The following is an 18,578-nucleotide window of genomic DNA, read 5'->3' as shown; positions in this document are numbered from 1 at the left end:
AAACAGTTGTAGTACTTAATAGTGATAATGGCATTCCTCCAGTTTCTGGCTTTATTGACTTGGGAGTTCCATTATTACCTTGTAACACTCCACAGCAATGCCATTAGCCCTTAAATATGATGTCACAAAACACACAGTATATGGTATACAAACGCATACTGAAAAGTGTTTTGGAATACAAGTGTTGTGTTATAAAAGCAGTCTGGTCCGTTTTTGTAATCAAGCAACCTTTAATGTATAAGTAGAGGGACTTCCATTCATTCACAATGATGTTTCTTAACAGAACTCATTCCTGTATATTTTAAAATAACAAACAGGGCATTGTGTTGAGAAAGCCCCTGCAGCGCCCTTCCTGTGTGGACCGAGTCACGGCCATGTCCTGCGCAGCTCATTCAATGGAATGCATATCTGTGTGTTATTTTGGAAAGCTGGTGTTCAACACAAATAAACTTAATTGTAATCAGGGACCGGTGAGGGGAAATTGGAATTAACCCAACATGCGCTTCTTTCAAAACTACACATGTGAGACCTCTATAGCGTATGAATGAATGAGCACAATAGATGTAATGTATCGAATGAGTTCATTAACTCTGACCGCTTTTCATTTATTCAAAAGCTCTGTAACTAGTACTTCCATAGAGACTGGAGTGCAGATTTCCCAGCAGCATTCAGAACCCTCTTCCTGTCACTGTCTGATCATGCGACTCCCTTGATTTCCAGCATGTATAGTCTAGACCCCAAAAAATCGCTAAAACTAGTGTTACTTTTGGTTGTGGTATTGTGAAGAAAAAAAAAAGTATCTTCCTTCAATTAGTATAATCTTGATTATGTTTGGTTCCTCTCTTGTAGACAGCTTGTTTTTCCATAAAGAGATGCTTGGAGGGGTGTTTAGTGTGTGAGAGAGGAAGAACTACTAACTATGGATAAAGTCTCAATTAATGGGAGTTAAAACGTAATTTGTGGTTATCTGATAACTGATCGTTTCATTATCATCCAATCCTAAATCCAACACACTTTTGTGTGTTGATGGCGGTTTTGAATATCTAGACACTGATTTTACAGGAAAGACCAGGGCCCTAAAACAAGTCATTAGCAGTAGTACAGGTACTGTTCAGCCGACCTGTTGATTTGCGATCAGTTCACAGAAGAAAAAAGGAATAATATCCTATATATCATCATCTTTTTAAAGTACAAACAAATTAAAAGTCTACTGGAATGTTTTGAGTGTTTTGAAAGCGTGGGCTGTGTTCATTGTTTCTTTGGTCAGGATAGTGTCATTTTTAAAGTCTGTTTCATTGTCCTGCACTTATAAAAGTCTTTTGTTTTAAAGCTGTTTCCTCTGTGCTTGAATTTTAGAAATCTGCCCACTGCTGCAGAGTGCTGATTGCTAGGTTTTCTTACTGCCATTCCTTACTGCTCATAAAGCAGCCTACTGTATTTCCATAGACACGTGGAAACATGAGCGTTTCAAGGCATATCAGTCCTATTGCTGTATCTTCCTTCCCATGACATCAGCAGGGATAGTGACTAATGCACACACTGACCTCATCCTATAAACCTGTGCGGAGCGGAGCCTCATTGTTATTCAGACTCCCTGTTGCTAATAAAATAAAATAAAGAAGTCATTAAAGTTAATGGTGGAAACGAAGCAAACGGAGGGTAGGAGGGAGGTCAAGGACAGGAGAATTGAGGCTTTTTAAAGAAAAGTCCTCAAAGAATGCAGGTGTAGACCACTGCAATGGTCTGGTAAGCTAGCCTGTTCCCGTGGGCTGGATTAGTCAAATCCAATTTGTAATTGAATAAGTCATCTAGTGCCACAGGTTTTCAGCAATCCTTAGTGTTGTCATGAACTTTTATTTACATTTTTAGCAATCTGGCTTCAATTTATTATTATTAGTATTATTATTATTTTGTACACATTTCTATTGATGTGAAACAGCCATCTGAAATAAATGGTGTCCCATTCATTTTAGTTATGCTGTTGCTAATGAATTAAGTATTTTTACAAACTGATTTTCACTCCAGTCAAAGTGGCCAGGTAATTTCATGTCTGTGTTCTTTGCATTATTGTACACTATAGCATGTATGCTGGCTTGCGAGGTATGCGATTCTGTAAAGTCCCTATGAAGCCTGGGGGACGGCGAGTGGTCACGGTTACGAGCCCAACGTTGAAACTCCCTGAGCCGAGGTGGACTCACACTTGTGTTTTCAAGGACGAGCTTTGTAATGAATGTAATGAATCTCCTCCTAGCAGCTGATCAGTCAGTAATACTGACATCAGCACAAGACAGGGGCTTACCTCTCGTCTGCTGAGCTTGTTCTTCAGTTGAATGGTAACATGTTCCTCTTTGAACAGTATGGTTTGTGGTTTGTGTCAACCCCCTGCCTGCCATTCAGTCCTGGACCTCTCTCAAACAGAGACTCCTGATTTATCATGTAATGCACCTGCCTTTCGCAAGGGTTGCTGAAATTGGTCGCATGTCATCATGCCACATGAAAATTCTGGTTTGCTCGTAGAATTGTGGGTTTGGGACTTGCAGAGGTATTACCTTACCCCATTACGTGGCCATATTACCCCAACTGATTCCCAATTAAAGCATTACAACTGTGTTGAGTTATGAACCTCTAGTTGTTACTGCCGTGTCATGCAATTGTTTTTACAAGATGGACTAGAGGAATTTTAATAAGGTCCGGTTTGCATTTCTTCCATAGGATGGCACCCACATCATGCATCGATCACCAGACCTTCAATATTGTCACCTACTGACTCAAACACTTTTGGTGCACGACAAACACCCCTCCTGTAGCATTGTGTACAGGGCAGGAAGATTGGGGCTCTGGTTAAGATTAAAATTGCTTGGCTGCACCATCATTTTTAAAGTATAGCTATTGCAACACCATTAAGTTAATTAATTGCGTTTTTAGGTGGTGGGGATTTGTAGAGTTGTAGAGGCGGCCTTCAACAGAGCTGATTTAGATGTGTTCTGTAACAACTTATCAGCATCTCCAAAAGCCCTTAAAGAAAACAGACACAAAAAAAGCATTTGCCTTGGCAACCGTCCACCAAAGCATTTAGCTCTCTTTTCTTGCTTCCTTCAGCTTCTGCTTGTGCTCCAGAGCCAAACACGAATCAGTTTCTAGATGACAGGATGGGCTTGCTTTTTAAAAGACCTCAGTTTTATTTTTGCGACAGCTTTATCTTTTCCGAGCATTGTTTCCTCACTAGTCGTGCCAGGTTTCCTGCCTTATAATATTGTGGTGTGTTGTGGGGAGAGGAGAATAAGAGGGAGGGGGGGGGGGCATATCTGATTGGAGTCTGGGCTGGCTTTGGAGCAGTGATGAAAGAAAGCTCAATGCAGCAGATACAAAACCAAGGGCATAGAGACTGGCCCTTGCGTGAGGGCAGGTCCCAAAGCCTACTTGATTGTTCTATCTTCTTCCTTTTTTAATACATTTTGTGCTCTGTGACGTCTAGGTTCATCGAGGTCATGTGACTCTAACTTTACTGCAACAGGTTGGGTTAACATATATAGTGACTCAATAGTGCTTCTGTCTGTCTGTACTTGGTAAGACTTGGGAATGCTATGCTACTGAAGTGGCATGCTATTTCTGTTCTGAGACAGCCTTAAAATTCCTGTTGTGGATTTACACGGATAAAAGAAAATATTCATAAATGGATTAAGAGTCTGTCCAGGAAATGGATTTGATAACTGACTGCCATTCGGTCTCCACACGGCTTGTTTAAAATGTTAGCTGAATCTTGATGCATGAGGAGCACTGTAAGTATTAAACATTTAAAGGTCTATCTGCTGTGTGACTGTATCTGTTTTTCAAGGCTCAGTGTGAACTGCATTGCACATTTATTTTAACTTTATGTCTTATGTGTCATTGCATTGAAGTGTGAGTGCTTGAGGTGTGTAGTCTATACACTATATCTCCAAAATCCTGCTTGTACTATTGAGGTCATTATATATATATATATATATATATATATATATATATATATATATATAATATATATATATATATATATATAAGCCACTTGATTGTAACTCACAGTGACACTGACGGCTTCCGCTCTTAGATAATGTGCCATGATATGAGTCTCTACAGCTATTTCTGTAACTTTGAGCTGATATTTGTAGATGCCCTTCATGTGGAATCAAGATGATTGTCTGTGTATGAACTGGACGAGCTGACTGCGTCTATCTGTACGTCTGTCAGTCTGTCTGTAGAGGTTGCAGCCCCATTCAGCTGTAAAGGGGATGACAGGGAAGTACAACATTTTCCAGTGAGACGTTTTGTTTGGACACAAAATAAAATGAAAAAATGAATGGCTTAAATCACGAAAGTGACAGCCATGAAACTCTTCTAATTTACATAGAAATATAATTGTGTTTTTGTACACTTTTTGCATACTACATATTTGCATTTCCAAAAATATTTTAAGAATGTGAAAGTAATCACATTCTTACAAAATGCATCGATGCTCAGTAATAGACATTTTGGTGCATGTGCCGTGCCACTGAAAAGAACCTCTCCTTCTGTTGAAAAACAAACAGTTTCTTACAACTGCATTGCAACCCTTAATAGCAAAGTGTAATAAAGCACAGTGAAAGAACAGACTAGGCATACTGCAGGTTAGCATTGTAAAACCCTGTGGGATAGGTTAAGCATATTGAAAAGCATGGCAAACCAGGGTAAACTATGGTAAATGCATAGTATAACCATGGCAAAGAATGGGAAAACTGCAAAATGACTGTGCAAATTTACCATAAACCGGAATTAGGATACATTATTATAATAGCAGATGGTCTATAATTGTACTTGCAGTAAAAGATTTGAACTATTTACAATTTAAACAATACAGTTTTAGAACCTTGTTTATTAAATATGTATGGAACTCGTCACAGCTTTATAATAAATACAAAGTTTTGCACTGCAGAGATCGGTGTTCACTCCTGTGCACTGCAACGACTTAAAAGCTTGTCCCCAGTTTGCGTCAAAACCACACAATGTAATAAATTGTATCATACTCTGATAGTTGTCTAAGTCCGACTCTCATTTTCCGTCCACTGAGTACTGCATCTGTAAATAAAACTTCTGATGATAAGGTAATTACTGAAATGAAATTGCTGGTTTCCTGGAACAACCAATTAAAAAGTACTTTTTGACACTGCAGCAAATAGAAATGAGCAAGCCAAAAAAGATGTGCTTATTCTAAATTATTTTTTTTTCTCCAGTGCTCCATTCGTGGTTAAGTCCTTTGCATTCATCTTCCCATTGAAGTAAGCACTGTCCAAACAGGGCTTCATTGCGTCTTTCACATTGTATTTGTCAAAGGTGTGTTAGCGGTGAATGCTGGCCAACACCTGGAGGGTTGTTGTAGAAACTATTGTCCCAAGAGAGCCCACCTCCATTTATTAAAAATAACTACCTGCAACTCCTCAAGAAGAAATGGCATGCCTGTCAGGAGTAGAGGTAAACCGATATACTAATGTCACGATATGATACGCATCACGATATGCAGGCCATGATACGATATGTATCACGATACATGAGGTGGTCTACTTGTCAGATGAGCTATGTTGTGCTTTTGGTCACATTACAAACGATATATACCTCTACTACAATATGATCTATCATGTAAAGCGAGTATCACGATTCATTGATACACAGTGAATCGTTACACCCCTAGGCATGGGTAGTATAGCACATGGGCTACAATATCAATCCAATTGGGTTTTTCGAGAACCGTTGTGAACAAGCAGCTTTGGTTACTGAATGTGTAAATATAAACAGTTCTTTAAATATGTTTGATGTTTGTGAATTCAGTTTTCATGAAAGGTGAGGGATAGTGAGCAAAAGGTAAATTATGAATAACAAAAGTTACATTTCTAAAAACGGAATAGCAGATTAAAACCATAACATTATTCGAAAGTGCAACCCATGCTTTCAGAAAGACGACATATTATAAGGAATGAAAGAATAAATAAATAAAATGTATTCCCAAGTTGTCTCGCCCCTACATACATGAGTGTTGCGTTCCTTTTGTGATGAAAAGCTGCCTCTGAGAAAAAAAAAGCATGGTGTATTTGTACAGCTGTCAAGCCGAAAAAAAAAGAAAAGAAAAATGGGCTGTGCAGTGAGCTGTAGTCTTGTTTGAATTGGACTGGTCTTGAAGGTAACAGTAAAAGTAGAGAAATGAAGAAAGAAACGGTGAATACCCACTGCTCCTTGTTTCTGAAGATTATTCATTGGGGGTGTATAGCATGTGTCAAGTAGAAACGGGATTACAAGTCAAGCCTCATTGGAGTGAATGTCTCTGCCGGTACATGGTTGCTGAGCGCAAGGCCCATAGGAACGGGAGGTTTGAAAGAGTTTTTGTGGCAGCCATTTTGAACCAACTACCAGCCAGGGACCCACCCGTTCACACACTCACATTCAATGGAATACCATGGTACAAAATAGTTTGATCCACAATGACGCCCCAGCAAAAAAAAAAAAAAAGAATGTTCAGGGTGAAGTTTCAAAACCTCCCCTTTGTACATCAAAACCATACAGTAGTAGATATGTTAATTTGTGATATTAACATATTTGCCTTCAAACCAAAATTAAGTTTCATATGGCTAGAACAAGGAATGGAATTTGCCATTTAACTGATGAAAAATTTCTTACTCTCTAAGAATGTATCGTCTGGAAGAACTTTGGGGAAAATAATATTTCATCTTGGTAAACGGCTCAGATTTTTACACAGTGCGGAATGAAATGCATCCCCCCACAGGCTCACGCTTGCTTTCTCTCACTCCTATCACTCCGGCCTGTATTTGTACTTTGTCTGAGTCTGAAGGGAAATTGATGCTGAGCCTAAGAAAGACAGACAGTGATTTTATAGCACCCTGCTGCTGTTTAGACTCCCGCACTGGCTCCTCCGACCCAGAGGCATGTGAGCTACCTCATTTCAAACACAGGCTGTAGATCACCCAAGACACTGTACTTCTGGTTAACTGAAATAATCTGCCCTCTGGTCTTCCCTTACCATTCCATCAGGCAAATATCTCTCCCACATCCCACTCCCCCACCACAAACCACTCATTGTACTACCTTTACATGTTCTCTTCGCAATGTAGGGGTTTTTATCACTAGTTAATCAAAGCAGGGCAATAACTGTTTATACAATATATTTGGAGGTGGGGGGTTAGTGTAGTGTGTGGCTTTTGTTCATATAATGTAAAGATATTATGAACTAAGTAACACACATTCTAGAGTACAACAGAGTGTTCTGTCCTTTCTTTAAAAACTAATTAAACGAGGTACTGGCTTTTACTTTAGAAATCTATATACCGTCAGACTGTGGCGTTCCAACCAGAGTATACTGTACTTTTAACAGCCACACCAGGTAGTAGTGGAGTCTATTGCTTCATTGGCATGGAGTCAATGCAGAACACTGAGTTAAATCAGTCTTATCTCAGCGAGTTGTGAAATGTTAGCGGGTTTACTGGCTCACTGCTGCCCCTCGTTACAGGAGGAATGTTCCAGTGATCAGGCCTCACTCATGGCACCTGGCCAAGCTCTCCGAACATCAGCCTGACAGCGCTGCCATGCAGTTTCACCCGGGCTCCTTCAGCTTGTCCTGGCACTCTGGGTGTGAATCTAGGTGAGTGGGCTCTGTTTTATATCTTGTGAAGACTGCAAACCAAACTGGGGCCCAGTGTGGTAAAATGTACTTCTGTAGTGAGCTGTAACGAAAGCTTTTAACAACCGAGAGCCAAGAACTAATTACCTTCTTGTTGAACTTTGGACGACTTCTTTCACTTTTACTTGTATTTGTAATATACTGCAAAACTTTATCCTGCAATTTGGTTACATTTGGTCATTTTAAATATAAAGTGAAATGTTTACTTATTACAAGATTATTTTTGTAATTAGTGAATATTGAGAATCCTTAGCATGGCAGGGTCAATTGTTTAAATAGTTCTAAAAAAAGTATGAATTATTGTTAGTTTCAATAACTACATATTAATAAGTATCACATGACCAAAAAGTGATAAATCACAGTTTAATGCATAACTCTCAATAACTCATTGGTAATTGATCAAATCCTCCAGCTTTTAAGGACATGCACTTAATTGCTATCGACTATAACTTCCAGGTCAAAGTTTAAACCCACTGGTGGAGCAGTAAGAGTGTGATTGGGAGTGTTTTGTGTTCTCATGTATTTGATCTCATACACAAAGTGCACGATATTATTATACCTTCTTTTAAAAAAACTGTTATCTATTCACTCCTCACCCCTCCCCTCGCAACATTATCAGATTAAAATATGAAGGGCCAGTTCTGGGATCAAATAAATATAAAATAAACCTGAAAAACAAGTCAAATACATAACAATAAGAGAAGTCTAAATAGGAAACAATGTACTTTCTTTGTTCACATTGTTAAAAGCATGGAAATGCTGCCATACACATGTACAAGAGATGTGTTTGCACAGGTAAGGTTTAAAGCTGTACATACAGTACTGTGCCTGTACGATTCTGTTTATATTGAAAAAGGGACATTTCTATTTCTGTCAGTAACATGTTCCCAATGAGACTCTGTTATGAGGAAGTTTAGTTGAATTTCAACATTGACAGGATGCATGTTTTATTTTGGGAGTTTGATTCTGAAAAAATGAAACAGACTTTTGTGGTTCGGTCAGTTGTTGTTCTTTATAATAATGTTGCTTGTTAGCCATGTACTGTAAGTATTGTGCCCTTAAAACCGACTTGAAAAACACAAGGTCATACGATATCAGTAGTAATTTACATTTAGTTTGTTCTGAATTCAGTTTTGTTGGGCTATTCTGATGTAAAAAAAAGAAGTTTGACTGTAATTATTTATAAAGTTTCTCAAGTGGGCTGGTAAATAAAGCAAGTACTCTGTCTTCTTTTCCAGTGATCTTTCAATGCAGTGGAACCAGCTTTCTCGACATTGCAGTACAGACCAAAGCAGCTCCATCGGCAGTATGGAAAGCCTGGACCCACCCAGCCAGGGCTACTACGAGGGCCAACTTTCTCCTGTCGACCAGTCCGTCTTCCACAACAAGAGGGACTCTGCCTACAGCTCCTTTTCTGCCAGCTCCAACACCTCAGACTACACTGTCTCTCTGAAGCCTGATGAGGCCAGCTCCATGGACAACCTGCATGGGCTGGGGCCTTGCAGGTACGCTGAAGGGAGATGCGTTCCCGGTGTCATTGAGTCTGGTGGACTATCAGAAGACGGTAAGCCCTGTTGCTTAAGCCAGCACTCGGAGGTAAAGGGGCGTCCGTCCTCTTACAGTTACAGTGAAGACAGCAGCAGCAGTGCTTCAAAAGGTCCTCCTCCACCTCCTATCCGCCTGGAGAGTTTCAAAGCCACCAGAACTGGACCTGGATCTGCGGACAAGCGTAGAGCCTCTGATCCTGTGCACATGTTGAGTCAGTCCGGTAATTGGACCTCCGATACCCTGCTGTCCAACAAGCCAAACTGCAATCCAGGCTGTTCAAAAGATGCTAGAAATCTCCAACAAAACAGTGCTGTTGACCAGTACTACATGCTGAGCTCACAACTGGATCAGTGCAAGAGCTGCAGCCCAGAGGCCATTCCAAATGAAGGTTACCTTAATCAGCATAGCACAGATGCCTCAAGGCAAAAGAACTGTAGCCCCTGTGTGCCTGAAGAGTTTGGGTGCCTTGGCGGAAAGAGTGAGGCTGTGGGAAAGGAGCTGTCCTCAGATGGTCCTCTTGTGTCTACGTGTCTTAAGAAAGAGCATTTGATGGGACATCATGGGCACAGACACAGTGCACCTGAAAAGCTCTTGTCATCACAGTTGCAATCTCTTGACCTCTCAGGCCATCGAGACAGTAATTTAGAAAAGCCAGCTCTTCATCATCCATACGTGTGGAAAGGGTCCCCTTTGCATCCCCAAGAAGAAGAGAACCTGACAAGCAAAGAATTCCCTCACTCTGCAACCAAAGGCTATAATGCCGAGTGGGCAGAAAGCCGGTGCTCCACACCTGGATCAGTCACAGCTTCAGAAATTGTGGAGCCCAGAGCAGAAGCTGACACCATAGATGGTCATTTGGATGTTGGAAGCTGCAACAATCGAACCTGGGGAAGGTGTTTTAGTGTTCCTGGTGAGATGCCAAAGCCTGTGCCAGAAACCCTTGACCTCAAAAACACAGGCTTGACTTCAGCTTCCAGGGTAGACACACTACTGGGGGAAGCCAGGACATATGAGAAAAGCAAGCCTGAGGTCGCTGCTAAGCCAGCAGTTTCTCGGCAGCACAGGTCTTCCAAAGCCAGGCGTAGAAGTGAACGGTTTGCCACCAACTTGCGCAACGAGATCCAGCGAAAGAAGGCACAACTGCAGAAAAGCAGAGGCTCCTCGACCCTTCTGTATGGAGAAGAAACAGTGGAGGAGGTGAACGAGCAACCGGAATATGATTCACCTTGTAGTGACAGCTCACCCTCTTCACAAGGGAGGGAATCGAAATTAAATAAAACCACTAGCCCTGCTGAGGTGCACATTAGCCGACCTGATGCCAGAAGCCAAGAGGCTATTTTACATGAGACCAGGAGCTCTCCTTGGCATCAGAAAGTACATCAGAATACCAGCTGCAGAAGTCCTTCTCCACAGCAGAAAGGTCCTCAGAATATCAGCTGCAGAAGTCCTTCTCCACAGCAGACCGGTCCACAGAATATCAGCTGCAGAGGTCCTTCTCCACAGTTGAAATTACCACAGAATACCAGCTGCAGAAGTCCTTCTCCACAGCAGATAGGTCCACAGAATATCAGCTGCAGAGGTCCTTCTCCACAGTTGAAATTACCACAGAATACCAGCTGCAGAAGTCCTTCTCCACAGCAGAAAGTACATCAGAATACCAGCTGCAGAAGTCCTTCTCCACAGCAGAAAGGTCCACAGAATATCAGCTACAGAAGTCCTTCTCCACAGCAGACAGGTCCACAGAATGTTAGATGCAGAAGTCCTTCTCCACAGCAGACAGGTCCACAGAATATCAGATGCAGAAGTCCTTCTCCACAGCAGACAGGTCCACAGAATGTTAGATGCAGAAGTCCTTCTCCACAGCAGACAGGTCCACAGAATATCAGCTGCAGAAGTCCTTCTCCACAGCAGACAGGTCCACAGAATGTTAGATGCAGAAGTCCTCCACAGCTGAAATTACCACAGAATAGCAGATGCAGGAGTCCTCCCCTACAGCAGACAGGTCCACAGAACTTTGGCAGCAGGTTTAGAGAAACCACACATCGTACTCCTTCCCCAGAAATTTCAGAGAAGAAAGAAGACCAGACCCACGGTAGAGGTGGAAGATGGAAGTGGACACCTGAGCACAAGCTACAACCTCAGGTGAAACCAGAGAAGGAAAACCACAGTAGGACCTCAGACATGGTGAGACCTTCCAAGCCAGCTCCAACCCTGGCTTCCAAAGAGAGCGATATCCTGCCCTTTGCAGACAGAAGGAAGTTCTTTGAGGAGACAAGCAAGAGCCTTTCTTCATCTTATCTACCAAACCTTCCGGTCAGGCGCAATAAGTCTGATCTAAGTGGGAAATACCTGGAAAAACCTAACTGCAATCCTAACCACTCATATTGTCCAGGAGAAAGGAAATACTCTACAGGACAAACCTATCACAGTCATGAAGTATTAAGTGCCTTTCATCCCACAGAGCTCAGACCCGTGGAACAACAAACATGCTGCAACCAAGATAAGGATGAAGCAGATCTGGACCACAGCTGCTGTTACAGGATCAGGGCTTCTGAGACAGTGGCACATAAACCCAAGGCCTATTTTGTAAGTGAAGACTGCAGGACGTTGCCCCACAGACATAGGCAGCCTTGTGATCACTGTTTACACACTAGAAACTCAGATTTTTATCCCACGCCTGTTGCAGTTTATGAGGAATGTGCCTCCCATCATGTCTACAACCCGGCAAGGAAGCCTTTGTTTGAGGTAAGTTAAACATGTCATAGTGAGATATTTCCAGCTGCCTTCTGTGAGGGAAGAAGGATCCCATTTTATTTATTTATTTATTTATTTATTTATTTATTTATTTATTTAAAATTTTGTTCCCAATTAGCTTTTTTTATTATTTTCTCCCCAATTTGAAATGCCCAATTATTTTTAGGCTCAGCTCACCGCTACCACCCCTGCGCTGACTCGGGAGGGGCGAAGATGAACAACACTGTCCTCCGAAGTGTGTGCCGTCAGCCGCCCGCTTCTTTACACTCTGCGGACTCACCGTGCAGCCTCCTCAGAGCTACAGCGTCGGAGGACAACGCAGCTCTGGGCAGCTTACAGGCAAGCCCGCAGGTGCCCGGCCAGACTACAGGGGTCGCTGGTGCGCGGTGAGCCGAGGACACCCTGGCCGACCTAACCCTCCCTCCCCCCAGACGACGCTCGGCCAATTGAGCGCTGCCCCCTGGGCGCTCCCGTCCACGGTTGGCTGTGGAATAGCCTGGACTCGAACCGGCGACGTCCAGGCTATAGAGCGCATCCTGCACTCTAGCGAGTGCTTTTACTGGATGCGCCACTCAGGAGCCTCCCAAAGGCTCCCATTTTAAAGTCATTGTAAGGAACATCATATTTTTTTTTTAATTGTACCTTTAGGTCACAATGTCGGTATCAAATATGCAGTTATGTTCTAGTATGTATTTTTATTTAAAAACATGCCATCTGGTACTACACGTGGGTAAAGAAAGTTCTCAGTTTGCTTGCCTTGCTTTCCAGAAAGTATTTTGCTTCTTTCCTTCCCAGGTCATTTCACCTCATCAGGGTCTTCGGGGTTATAGCATCTTACTGGCTGCAAACTATCAATCATTAAGTGAAGGTGAAATAACCAAGAAAGTGTCAGGCAATGTGAAAGCAAGGCTTGAAACACATTTCTTTAACCTTGTGTTGTACCAGATATCATGCTTTTAAATGAAAACAGATCCAAACTGTTGGGACCTACAGTATATAATGAATGGATGAGCATGGCAGAGGATATTAATCAATCAATCAATCAATCAATCAATATTTATTTTATATAGCACCTTTCATAGTGGACCACCATCTTCTTCACAAGTTTACCAAGCTGAAAATAATAAAATGTGTACTTTAAAAATCCAGCCCTCCAAAAATAGCTTTAAGTAAATATCTTCATTTTATTTAAAAAAAAAAAAAAAAATAATTGGAACAGAGCTGCTTCAGACAGGGGGCTCTGAAAAATCTTGGAAATGTTTTGCTTTAATAGCTTTATTTGTTTAGATACATATCAGTCCAGAAAAACAAGCCCTTTGTCCTTGTGGCCGCACCGCCCTACTGAATTCCTGTGGGGCACCACAGGCCCAGCAGCAGGGGCCGGCCAAGCAACAACATCACTGTTTTACCACAACAGTAACTGCAGATCCCACTTTCTGTCTGGAATGCAGAATTATTATGGGCCACTGACCAAGTGCACACTATAACCTTACACATCCACTTTGTGTTAAGCAGATTTCTATAAGCTGCTGTAATTCAAAAATAGAAATATGTTATGTTTGTGTGTGGGCGTGTGAGCACCTCTTCTTCAACACTCACTGCTTCCTGTTTCTGCCTCCTATATGCTACTGATGGTACAGATTTTATTTTTAAACACAATCACAATTTGTTTTTTTATTTCTTTTTGTTACTGAATTGGTTTCTTCTTCTATAAAAACGTTACTAACTTACTGAAAACAAAGGCCTGTAAAATGAAAGTCCAGGCCTTGTTTTTTAGATTCCATCGTCCCGGCTGTGTTTAGGCAGGCCCAGCTGACACCGTGAGAAATGTTGACCACTGGCCCAGGCCAGAGTGCTTTGGCAGTGAAAACAATAGGATGTTGTCGGATAAAACAATTCACTACATTCCCCTTAGAGCTTCCAAACACTACATTGTGATCCAAGTACAGCATTAGGCTGTGAAAGCTGTGTGCTGTGAGGGTGCGTGCGGTCCGGGACCAGGGAATGCGTGAATTACAAGAACCTTTTTTTCAAAAAGCAACTACGTCCCAATTTAAACTAAAAAGAAACAAAACAAAAAACAGGGGGGGCTCCTAAGTGGCGCATCCGGTAAAAGCAGTTTATTTTTATATTTTATGTCAGCCTGTCAATTTCTCTGTCAGAACAAAGACAGCAGTTGGGGTTGGCATAGATATTGAATCTGTAAGAAATTTGAATTATAATAATGCAATGCTTTAGATGGTCCTGTTGGGTTCCTGGTTAGCTTGTGTTTTGGTGTATATGTATTGCACAGATTTTGTGACTCTAATCCTATCTAATGGTCAGTTTTTCTGGTTTTAATATTTTTGAAAAGCAAGCAATGAACACTGAAGTTCTGCCTAAATCATACTGTTAAACTACTGGATTAATTTAACCACTTTATACAAAGAAGTCTAAACTATAGTACTGACTATTTAAAATGTGGTAATACACATTTGGATACAGTGCTACTGTATGTTCTACACAATTACTTTGATCGTCCCCTAAGGAAATTATAGTGTTTTTTTTTTTTTTTATAAATAATGTTCCTCCACTAGCCTCCTCTCCAGGACCCTGCTCTCCAGTGTGAAGGACCCTCTCCTACCATTCCTAAGAATCTAAGCATCGTCTTGCCCTTTCCAATTTATAAATAGCAAAGGCTAACTAACCTAGGCACCATTTGGATTCAAAATTCCAGTGCTGAATTCCCCTCCCTCGATTGCTATTTATTAAGCATGTTTGATTATTTGGCACTTCGCAGCCTCCAAAAATGTGAACAATGCTGTTCATGACCTTTTTGTTGTTCTTATTTTAGTTACCTTGCAGTAATTGTGGCAGCTGCGTTTTCACTTCATTTAAATTGGCAATCCTCTCTTGCAGACATTTCCTGTGGAGGAACAGGAGCAAACAAAAATCAACAGGAAGGCGAGTCTGACAGAGAGGTAAGGCACTTCCCTTGTTTGTGGGTCTCAGTAACGCATGACTAATAGTCACTTGATGGGGAGATTGTTTGTCATGCAAAAAAAAATAAAAAAAATAACAACAGCTTGATCTGGAAAGTCCAGAGAAATTTCTCTTTTGAGATTTTATTTTTCATCTTTCTTTCTGAAGTATACTTGATTTCTATGAATCTGGACCTTACAAAAAAACAACTGTTTTTGTTGATAGATGGGGAATTATATAGAACACTTAACACCCATTTAATATCTCAATATTCTACATTAAACAAATGTATAAAGGTTTGCATCATTTTAAAACCCTATTTAGGAATATGTTATATTAACATCTGTTTATTTCTGACAATTACATGATTTTAAAATAAATAAATAAAACATAAAAAAAAAAACCTGTAGTAAATCAATAACTGAAACTGCCAAGATAAGGGGTTACAAAGGAAGCCTTCTTATTATTTGACAGTGCTTTTTTCTCTGCAGCAGCTAAGAAAATGTCTTGTACAGTATTGTTTTGTATTGTGTTTCAGTGTTTTCAGAGACTTCCAGTGCTGCAGGAACAGTTGCCAGCTTGGAGATGCTGTTCGACAGCCTCAGGACACCTTTGAGAACAGGTGGATTCACCACCGGGCAGCATCATCTTATGACCTCTCCCAAGACCAGCACAGCACCAGCTGGACCACCACTCCCCTGGAAGGACACTCGGAAGGCTTTGTCAAGTACCCCCAAAGAGGAAGGGCCTTGTCCGAGAGCAACATCCGGGTGGACCTGCAGCGGCTGCAACGGCTGCACATGAGGGAGTTTGGAGGGCCACCGGCGCTGTGCGAGCTGGAGGAGCCTAGGCCTAGGGAAGAGGAGGCTGGCAAGAAGAAGGGGCCACCACCTCCCAGGCCGCCACCCCCAAACTGGGAGAAATACAAGCACAGGAGAGCATCCCATAGTGCCCTCTGCAGCCTGCCGACTTCCCAGCGCGCACCGCCACTCGGGTATAACAGCAGCCCTTCGGATTCCTCTCCTCCACCCTGCAACCTTGAGACATCCAGACAGCGCTCGAGAAGCCTCCCTTTGAGAGAGCCACCAGAGAACTACCTGAGGTGCTTCCACGAGCCACATGGGCTGCTCCCAGCCAATCACAGATCTGCCCTTGTGCCCAAAACCTGCAACCAACTCTGCTGCGCAGGCAGGCAAGACAGCAGCTGCGAGCTTCATGGTGACCCTGTGCCACCCAGGATTCCAGACGCACTCGCTGTGCCAGCAGCGGCTGGCTTGCGGTCGAGGTGGGTGTTTGTCGTGGGCGTTGGGTCCCTGTAGTCTCCTTATTCCAGAGAAAGAACACAACTCCTAGCATTAGTCTGCCCAGTTTAAATTACAGTTAGGTCATTGCTTGGACCCTGGCCACTTCTTAACTGGATTACAGCAGTATTTCATTATCACAGGCAACAGCAGTTGAAAGGTTTTACATATAATATTTTATTACAGCGCCGGGGAATTTTAAATGTTTGGACATTGCTTGAATCCAAATTTTTTGTGTATGCCATTAGTATTAAATGTAATTTTATATACTGTGCATTATAGACCAAAACAAGTCATAAAAAAAGTTTATCTGTTATCAGTTCAAAAGACGGAAACTACATTTGCAATGTCCATAGAGTTCGACAGAAATAATTTCATGCCTTTCTGATTAAATATTTGCTTGCTAACTTTCCATTTGTCTTGTAGGAGATCAGAAACATCAGTGGACAAAGAAGCAATGGGGGTGCCAATGTACACACACCAGAAGGTCATGTGCCATGAGAAGAGGTCTGTCTACGGTAACCTGCTCTGCTTCAGCATCAAGCCTGAGAAGGGCTCTGAAGGACTGGTTGAGTCCTATTTTGCCATGAACTACGAACAAAACGGAGACCTCTGTAGGAGACCAGAGGAGTTTAAAAAGGCAGCTCCAACAACTACTCGAAGCATTCTCATTCAACCTGAAGAAAATATTTTAGAAACTAACATAGACGAATATAGACAGGAAGATGCCTTAAGTGAAGATCTCCCGGCCTGCTATCAAAGCCCCCAGGAGACTCCAACACACCTTGCTGTGAGTGTTCTAGAGACTGATATTGATACCGTTCCTGAGGAGGAGGAAGAGCCTCCCCAGCTGGAAGTGGTGAAGGCAGCTCTGGTCAACCTGACTCCAGAGGAGCTCCTCAGGGACATTGTGAGCACAGACAGCTCCCTCGCAGGCATCCTGGACCCGTGCTCCAGAGTGACAGCCGCAGACCTCATAGAGGAGATCTTCCCCAGAAGCGAGGAGAATAGGCCGGCTGAAAAGAGGAGGAACAATCGAAACGTCCTGCAACTGAACGTGGACATTCAGCCAGAGAGGTGAGTCGCTGTTTTAGTTGAGCTGGTGTTGTTGTTTAAGACTTCATATTACAAGCTGATATTAACTCCACCGCTCTGACCTTGAGTGGGTGAAAATATCCTAATTTCCAGCACACTACTATGCTATTCTTTTTATAGTAGTTAAAAAAAGATACATTTAACAGCATAGTCAGTCATGTGACATCAGTTCCGTCTGATACAAAGAGATTTCAGATAGCTGCATCACATAAATATCAGTGTCTACTATATATTATATATAAATACCGGCCATACCACTGTCAAAATAGTGGTTTGGCCACCGTGGGCATTCAGTGTGTCCACAAGGATCTTGAGGGATATGTGACCAACCTTCAATGATCACCACCTTTAAACTTCTAAAAGCTTTTATTTATTATGGAATACATGTCAAGGAAAATATTTGTATTTGGTCATTTGGCCATATAAGTGTGTGCTAATATGGGCAACCTGCCTGGAAAGACCTCAGTTACTGCTCTGTTACACTGAGTGCCATCTGGTGGCAATATTTTGAAATTGCAAGGTAATCATTTGCCTTTCCCCAAGTGGACTGAAATAAATGTATACACTGCCATCAAGTGGCCTAATGGTATAAATCGACAGGAAAGACGGGAAAATCCCACAGAATATTTTAGATGTAACATCTTCTCTAGTTCTATGATTTTGAACCAGTTTTCCCTGACCTGCCTGGATGTTCTTAGAAAAACTCAATTCAATGACTTTATTTAGAAGTCTTTTTTAATGTCTCCAATTCAGCAGTGTACATAACGTTCTTAAACATGTCAGCCAGACTAACCACAGAGCTTAAAGAACTGAGCTACAAATAACTGAATCTATTTAGCCTGAAACAAAAAAGAGTGGGGGGGGCAGGGGGGGGGGCAGGGGGATTGAAGTCTTTAAAATCTAAAAAGGAGTTGACATCATTAACCCAAACCACTACTTCAAGCGCAGCACAGAAACCAGGACCAAAGGACATAGTTGGACATTAAGTGAAGATAGACTTAGGTAAGAGGGTAAGAGACACTTCTTCACACAGAGTGTTCAGGGTATGGAACAGGCTACCAGTTATGTTGTGAAGGCAGAATCGCTGGGAGTCCTTTAAGACTCAACTTGACCAAGTTCTGAGATCAATCAGCTACTAGGAAGCAGACGAACACTGGTGGGCCGAATGGCCTCTCATTTTGTAAACTCTCTTGTGTTAATGTAAATCATCCTATCTACTCTGT

The 18,578-nt window shown here is 42.0% G+C and overlaps 1 protein-coding gene across 3 annotated transcripts in view; it reads left to right on the top strand.

Moving 5' to 3' along the window:
* LOC117412579 (protein Shroom4-like) overlaps positions 1-18,578 on the top strand; it is a 57,944-nt gene that overhangs the window by 33,878 nt on the left and 5,488 nt on the right. Inside the window, exons 1-6 of one of the 3 annotated variants that reach the window (XM_058989107.1) lie at positions 3,382-3,779; positions 7,526-7,657; positions 8,935-11,989; positions 14,897-14,958; positions 15,498-16,244; positions 16,687-17,337. In XM_058989107.1, the coding sequence (XP_058845090.1) occupies positions 7,602-7,657; positions 8,935-11,989; positions 14,897-14,958; positions 15,498-16,244; positions 16,687-17,337 (4,571 nt within the window). In that variant the 5' untranslated portion in view covers positions 3,382-3,779; positions 7,526-7,601. Of the gene's footprint in view, positions 1-3,381; positions 3,780-7,525; positions 7,658-8,934; positions 11,990-14,896; positions 14,959-15,497; positions 16,245-16,686; positions 17,338-18,578 lie in introns of those variants that run through there. The other 2 variants (XM_058989106.1, XM_058989105.1) reach the window with 2 other exon arrangements.

This window comes from Acipenser ruthenus, chromosome 16 (genome assembly GCF_902713425.1).
Source record: "Acipenser ruthenus chromosome 16, fAciRut3.2 maternal haplotype, whole genome shotgun sequence".
NCBI lineage: Eukaryota > Metazoa > Chordata > Actinopteri > Acipenseriformes > Acipenseridae > Acipenser > Acipenser ruthenus.
Note: the sequence above shows the minus strand (reverse complement) of the source record. Positions and strands in the feature narration are given on the sequence as shown.